Source organism: Sander lucioperca, chromosome 16, assembly GCF_008315115.2.
Source record: "Sander lucioperca isolate FBNREF2018 chromosome 16, SLUC_FBN_1.2, whole genome shotgun sequence".
NCBI lineage: Eukaryota > Metazoa > Chordata > Actinopteri > Perciformes > Percidae > Sander > Sander lucioperca.
The window spans coordinates 14632785-14641096 of NC_050188.1; the positions used below are offsets into that span (position 1 = coordinate 14632785).

The 8312-nt window shown below is 39.8% G+C and overlaps 1 protein-coding gene across 1 annotated transcript in view; it reads right to left on the bottom strand.

Annotated features, from left to right (window-relative positions):
* The window catches only part of LOC116059779 (collagen alpha-1(XIV) chain-like), a 252849-nt gene that overhangs the window by 78518 nt on the left and 166019 nt on the right, over window positions 1–8312 (bottom strand). The window contains exons 31-33 of the mRNA XM_035993029.1: window positions 7381–7419; window positions 5477–5615; window positions 243–385 (exon numbers count right to left, since the gene is read on the bottom strand). Coding sequence (XP_035848922.1) covers window positions 243–385; window positions 5477–5615; window positions 7381–7419 — 321 coding nt within the window. The remainder of the gene's footprint in view (window positions 1–242; window positions 386–5476; window positions 5616–7380; window positions 7420–8312) is intronic.

An 8312-nucleotide genomic window follows, 5' to 3' on the forward strand; every position in this document is an offset into this window, starting at 1 on the left:
AGTCATTTAATCTTATGAAAGGACAATTGAAATGTTAGACCTTTGTGAAAGAAATGTAAGACTTTCCAAAGAAATGTAAGGCCTTATTTTTCAAATATTATATTTAAGACATTTTAAAGACTTTTAAGACCCCGCGGGTACCCTGTTGGTGTAGATGGGTTAGTGGAAACCAGACCCCCCCGACACACACACACACACACACACACACACACACACACACACAGCTGAGATGCCAGACTCACTGTCCAGGATGACTCCGACCAGCGGCTCGTTGTTCTTGTTGAGGATCTCCCAGAGGGCGAAGGGCTCCTCGGGGGTGTCGGGCAGCAGTCTGAACAGCAGCGTGATGGTATAGTCAGACGGCAGCCCTTCAGGATGGATGAACCTGTGAGCCAGAAGGGAAACATCACGCACAGGTAAATAGGAAAACTAGGGCTGGATTCAAACATCTTTGTCTATATGGTCCATACTGAATATCCATATTTATTCTGTTTTTCTTATAATATATTGTTAATACACTGCTGATATCTATATCATTAACTACTAACTATTGCACATACTGTATCTGTACATGTTCTTCATACATTGTTCATATTACATAGCCGTATTTATTCTGCTCTTATAAGGGAACTGCTAATACACTGCACATTTTTATATTTCATTTATATTACTTTAAACCACCCTCTGTAAACCAGCTGTACACTACTGTCTACACTGCACTATATTTCTTGTCCTGTCTATGCACCTCCTGTCTATACTTAGACATTGCACTTTTCTGCTCTTTTTGCACTTCTGGTTGGACGCAAACTGCATTTCGTTGTCTTTGGACTTGTACTCTGCACAATGACAATAAAGTTGAATCTAATCTAATCTAATCCAAACAAAGAAAAACCACTGAAATCTCATCTACGTACTCTTCAACCAATCGTTTGGTCGATGGGGAAAAAACACGCCGACTCTAATTAAAAAAAAATAAGAGACACCTTAAACTAAACGATGCCTGAACCGATACTTAAAAACACAAAAGCACAGACAGACAGTCGGAAACATTAAAGAACGACTTGTTTATTGCTAAGACCGTATGGTGAATTTTAGTAATTCACTTCAAATGTAATTACAACAACTTATTTTGAAAAAGGAGAGACACCTTAACCCTTGTGTTGTCTTCCCTGTCGACCGTGCAACTTTTGGTTTTTCTGGCTTCAAAATGTAAAAAAAAAAAATTCCAACGTTTTGGTCGTCTTCTTCACACTTTTGTCACTTTTTTCAAAGTCAATTGTTTTCTGTCAATATTTTTCTGACCTTTTTTGACGTTTTTTTTTTAAGCTTTTCCCATGTTTTTGACACTTTTCCTAACGTTTTAGAAAATTATCCATTTTTTTTGTCACTTTTTTCGAAGTTATTGTCACTTTTCCTGGCGTTTTTGGAGATTTTCCCGACATTTTTGTCACTTTTACGGACGTTTTTGTCACTTTTATCCAAGTTCTTTGTCATGTTTCCCTACGTTTTTCAACGTTCTATTATCAATTTTTCTTTACATGCTATATAATTGAATAAAATACCAAATCATTTATTTAACTTGTGAAGAGCGTTGTATGGAACCATCCACGTTATTTTGTTTTAACATTTGGTTGAAAGAAACCCACATTTCTCATATAGAAACTTTTTGAAAATGGGTCAAATTTGACCCGAACACAACTAAACAATGCATGAACTGAAAGCACAAACCGACAGTCGGTAACATTAAAGAACGGCTTGTTTATTGCTAAGACTGTATGGTGAATTTTAGTAATTCACTTCAAATGTAATTACAATGACTTATTTCACCAGTCAATAGCTGACAGCAAACAAACAACAAAAAGAAGAACCACAAACATGTCAGGCAATGCAAATTAGAAACTCTTATAATAAGTTTGGATGCAGAAAAAGCGTTCGATTCAGTACGGTGGACATTTTTATATAAGGTATTGGATGCGTTTGGCTTTCATTCTGACTTGGTTGAGATAATTTCTGCACTGTACAACAAACCTACTGCCAGAGTTAAAATAAATGGGGATTTATCCAAACCTATTAAAGTAGAAAGAGGAACCCGCCAGGGCTGTGGAGCATCGGCACTACTTTTCTCTTTATTTATTGAACCCTTAGCTCAGTGGATTAGGCAGAGCACAGAAATTCAAGGGGTTACTTTAAAATCAGGGGAACAAAGATTAGCTCTATTTGCTGATGACATATTAATATTTTTGACGGATCCCACTCAGTCACTTCCTAAATTAATGAAAATGCTGGAGGAATACGGCTCTTTTTCAGGCTATAAAATCAATATTACTAAAACTCAGGTTCTAAGGCTGTATTACAATCCGCCTATACAGATCAAAAATACATATAAATGGAAATGGGAATCAGATAGCATTAAATATTTGGGAGTGGTTCTGACAGAAGATCCGTCTAGAATGTTCGATGCTAATTATGGGCCTTTAATCTCAAAAATAAGATCAGATTTACAAAGGTGGAACAATGTCCCATTTTTGAGTTTACACGCTAGGGGGGATTCAATTAGAATGAATATCCTCCCTCGTTTCTTGTACCTCTTCCAATGTCTTCCTATTTGGATAACTCAAAAACATTTTGATGAGTGGGATAACATATTGGCAAAATATATTTGGCAAAATAAAAGGGGTAGGATTAAATATCAAACAATGCAATTGATGAAGGAGAAAGGGGGGCTAGGTCTTCCCTGTCTCAGGGACTATTATTATGCTGCTCTAGTTAGACCTTTAATCTGTTTATGTTCACCCATTTACTCGGCTGGATGGAAAGATGTTGAAGGGACTACTACGAAAGATATACCCATTATGGCCCTTTTAAATGACAAAAAACTACAAATGAGTATCAATATGATTGAAGATGTTATGTATGAATCTCTTCTGAAATCCTGGAATAGAATAATGCAAATATGCAACCTAAAAAAATTGTCTAGAATTCTAAGGTGGTGCGCGTATGATTCTGACTTCAGACCAAATGCCCTTGATGGAAGATTTAAAGGTTGGGTCTCAAAAGGAATTACAACCTATTATTCTTTTATGCACAAGGGAACATTTATGAGTTTTGAATTCTTACAGAACAAATACGGTTTAGGTCAAGACGATTTCTATAGATACCTACAGGTTAGGCATTATTTTGATCAAAATATAAAAATAACAATGGAAAAGTGCAACTTGGGGTTCCTACAGACTTTCTTAGCATTAATTACATAATTTTCTCTAAATAAATTAGTTTCTAAGTTATACAAAGCCATTCAGAAAGGCAAAAAACCTAACACAGAGTACATTAAGAGGAGATGGGAAATGGAAGGTAATTTACAAATTTCAAATGAAAGTTGGATGAATATATGTAGAGTACAATGGAGTACTACTGGCTCGAACACCTGGCGAGAGTTTTGTTGGACGAATATAATCAGGTTTTTTATCACACCTATTCAAAAGAGACACCAGGGTAGTAGAGACTCATGCTGGAGGCTCTGTGGGTTCTCAGGAGCCAATCATTTCCACATTTTCTGGGACTGCCCATTGTTAAGCCCTTATTGGTCACAAATATGTGAACATATTAATCATACATTTGGTAGTAAAATACCTTGCAATTTTGAAAATGTGTATTTGGGCAACGTGGATGTTAATAACTGGAGAAATAAGGACAAGAGGTTGCTTTGGACATTACTGGCAGCGAGTAAGAAAACCATAACCAGGAAATGGTTAAAACCGGACCTTCCGACCATCGAAGAGTGGATCATCATAATCCAAGAAATCTACATTATGGAAAAACTTTCATTTACTCTCAGGTCTCAAAGAGTCTTGTTTTACAAAATCTGGACAAAATGGTCTGAGTATGTCAAGCCCATAAGGTCAGACTTTGTATGAGTGTTATAGTTTTAAGTGTAAGAAAACCATTTCTGTACGGTTGCTCTTCCCATAACTGTTCATATTAAAAGATGTTTAAAAAAAAAAAAAAAAAAGAAGAACCACTAGATGGCAGAAGGGAACTTTACAACAACATTGAACGCAGCATTGTGTCCCGTCTGTGTTGTTCACACCAAACAGCAGCAGTGTGGCGAGGTGCTGAGCGCTGCACGTTTGGGGTTTGTTTCTGCTCGCAGAGAGTTGAAGAATGTTGCACTTTGGGTAAAAAAAAGCTTTGCTCGTAAAGGTCCACTTTTTACCTAGTCTCGCATTGCCAGACCTTCCTCCACAGTGCCGCAAAGGAGGGTCTGGCTAGTCCACACAGCATTCCGGGATGGGAGAACAACGTGCTCTGGTTAAATGGCATTTCTTTAACCCTCCTGTTGTCCTCGGGTCAAATTGGACCCATTTTCTAAAAGTTTCTATATCAGAAATGTGGGTTTCAATGTCCAAAAAAATAACGTGGATGGTTCCATACAACGCATGAATTTGAGTGTTTTATTCAATTTAATAGCATTTGAAAAAAATTTGATAAAAGAACGTTGAAAAAAAAGTGACAAAAATGACAGAAAAAGCTTAAAAACGTCGGTGGGAAAAAACATCAAAAACGTAAAAAAAAAAAAAGCAAAAAGGAAAAGTGACAAAAACATTGGGAAAAGGAAAAAAAACTTGCCGTGACAAAAATGGCGGAAAAAGCGGCAGATAAAAGTTTTTTTTAATATGGACCAAGAAAAACAAAAAGTTGCATAGTGGGCAGGAGGTCAACACGAGGGTTAAACCAATCGCAATCGTCTTGGGCGGTGCTGCGTGCCGGACGGAGCCACGGTGTCTCTGCAAAATAGCCTCTGGAAGGAACTTGTTTTGGTGGAACATGTGTACGTTCAAAAGTTGTTTTAGTCGTGCAACAGAAAACTCAGATTGGACAGATAGTCTAGCTAGCTGTCTGGATTTACCCTGCAGAGATCTGAGGAGCAGTTAACCATAGTCCTCAGAACGCCAACACAAAGGACATCGGTGAAAAGACATACATGTGGCAGAATTTCTGGCGGCACCGGAGCAATCCCAGAAATGAAACGTTGTCGATATAGACTACTTTTTACCCAGCCGCCCAATCACAGTGAAGCAACTACCACAAAGACCATATCACATCCAACAACAACGAGAAAATGAATACTGCTGGACCGTTAATATCTCTCCTCTCTACCTACGTGCTTCAGCCTTCCCTTCATCCAGAACAAGTACTCTACCTGTATAATAAGAACGGTGCCGACCCACACGGTGCCGACTTCCGTCATTATTGTCGTTAGATTGAAAAAAAAAAACGCTGTGCCTTGAAAGTGCTCTAGCGCGCCAAGACGTGGAGACGTAAGCCCTAGTGGATATGATCTCTATTTAGGGCCGAATAGAGTGCATTATGGGTTTGTGGATACAGTTGATAACTCAGCTGTAGATTTCGGAGCTAGTAATCTATTTATTATGAGGGAGGAGACTTGTGAAAAACGTGTGTGAATCTGTCCCAGTACCTGGTCGGCTGTGCCATTAAAGCGTTGCTGTGCAGGTGGAAACAGGGGAAGGTGTTGAAGGTGCCGGGTACCATGGAAACACCGGAGACGCTGCCGTAGCGGTTCTCCACCAGCCCAAACAGCTCCATCATACGGAAACCTGGAGACAGGAGGAAGGAATGGGAACTTCATATCCAAAGAGAGCAGCTGGTGATTTAATAAGAAGCCAACATTGAAGCTAAATGCACAATAAAGCTTAGCTTTTAATGATATAACATTTATTTCCCATAAATCTCCCGTCTGGTGCCGTCGGGGCTTCTACTTTTCAAAATAAAAGCGCCTGGTCCGCTATGTCTTCGTACTTTGGTGTTTTGGGTGTTTAAGTATGTAATAATATGTTTTAAATATGTAAACATTTCAAATCCATTCTAAGATGGTGCCATGGTAGTTTATTTGAAGGTTTTATGAATTGCTCCAGTGTGTGCGTATTTGGTTTTTGGAACCATGAAGCAAATAATGTCCTCGCCTGAAATTGGGCTGGTAAGGGACGGAATTTACAGTGCCGAATTTTTGTCCCAGTCCGCCCCTGTGCACTGGTCATAGGTTTTAATCCAATCGTAGTCCTATATACTCAGCAAAAAAAGAAACGTCCTGTCACTTTCAACAGCTTTTATATTTTAAGCAAACTTAACATATGCAAATATTTGTATGAACATTAAAAGATTTAACAACTAAGACATAAACTGAACAATTTTCACAGACATGTGACTAACAGAAATGGAATAAGGGTTCCCTGAACAAAGGGGGGCGGGGGGTTAAAATCAAAAGTAGCCCCAGTATCTGGTGTGGCCACCAGCTGCATTAAGTACTGCAGTGCATCTCCTCCTCATGTACTGCACCAGACTGGCCAGTTATTGCAGCTGTTGTTGCCATCCTGTACCTGTCCCGCAGGTGTGATATTCGGATGTACCGATCCTATGCAGGTGATGTTACACGTGGTCCGACACTGCGAGGACGATCAACTGTGCTTCCTGTCTCCCTGTAGCGCTGTCTCAGGCATTTGGTGTTTTTCAGAGTCAGTACAAAGGTCTCTTTACTTTCCTGATTTTCTTATAACTGTGACCTTAATTGCCTACCGCCCTTAAGCTGTTATTGTCTTTTCGACCGTTCAACAGGTGCATGTTCATGAATTGTTTATGGTTCATTGAACAAACATGGAAAACATTGTTTAAACCCTTTTCAATGAAGATCTCTAAAGTTATTTTGATTTGTACAAAAGTATCTTTAAAATACAGTGTCCTGAAAGGCCGTTTCTTTTTTTGCTGAGTTTATATATCCGCCCAGGGAGAGGGATCCCTCCTCTGTTGCTCTTCGTGAGCGTTCTTCCTTTTTTCCCCCCGTTAAAACGTTTGTTGGGGAGTTTTTCCTTATCTCGATCGAAGGTCTAAGGTGACGTATGCTGACTTGACTCGGTCCTCCCAAAATGTGTACAAAAGAAACACATACATGCATGTAAAAGTATTGTATTAACATGTATAATTGTATAATATGTATTTTTAAAAGTGTATCCAAGTTCTTAAGCCCAAAGAGCTGCGTTTCTGTGTCTATGTGCCAACCTGTTTACCCAACATTCAGTCTTATTTATGAAACCAGACGTCAAAGTAAAAAAGAAGAGCTTTTAGAAGAGCAAGACTCAGAAAGCTCAGCTGTAAACAGCTGTGTGTTTTTCTACTCATCCTGGCAGCGCCAACATTACATGACAATGAGCAATGTAAGTAGATATTCTTTTTGTGTAACGATACTTCTGAACCTCTTGCACCTCCTACACACTGTACTGCTCATAGATAATATACTGTGCATCCAGCGGTGCATGGAAAGGGTTTTTCTTGGAGTTAACTCTGTGCTGCTTCCTTGTCGTCGGTTACCTGGTGTTGTGCTGCCGCTCATTGGCACGGACGGACACGCTGGGAAAAGAAAAAGAAGACGACGACACATTACTTCAGTGATCTCTTCCAGTATCACATACAGATTTTAAAAAAACATCCAAGAAGATAAAAAGGCGGAATGTGAATTAGGAGAAGTTGGGAATGAATCTCATTTTCTGCTGTATTGTCCTTATTATGACGAGTTAAGAACACCCATCTTAAAAGAAATGTCTGTTCAAAATCATGTTCGACAAAACGGAGTGGTGGATTAAATTTAATGTGTATAAGTTGGCGACCTATAGTCTCTAAAGCGTGGGGGAAAAAAAACGACAAGACGGTTAATTTGTTAACCATATGTAGTTCATGTTGCTATTCTGGTATCTGGTCCCTTGGTGTAAATAATGGTGTGCCTGTTTGGGCTGGACACATTTTCTTCATGCAGGACACAATAATACACTCGGTCGGTGACTCGTCATAGCTGGGGCGGAGTCGCCGTGGGGGAAAACAATCCTTTCCCCCTGACCGGATAACATAGCGTTAACCCAGTATGGGCTACTCAAAAGCACTTCTACCGCTTGCCAGAGCAAGATACATAAAAAAAACTGAGCTGTATTGGGTCGGATTGTCCATACATTATATATGACTGGACCAACGAGCTAGCCTGGTTGACACCAGACCCTTCGCAGTTGTAACTGAGAGTGGGTCTGGGGTAGGTTCATTCACAGCCCATTTCCAAAGGGGCGTCACCAACGGACGCCGCTCAAATGCCTCTGGGCGCAATTGGATAGTCCTTCAACCAATCAGACCAACGATCCGGGTGACGTAGCAGCAACAGCGGCATCAACGGGTTGCTGCGCTTCGGTGGCCGTCATGTTGAATGTAAACAAGAAGCTGCTCGCCGACGCTGCGCTATCATCATTGTGTAAAGCCCG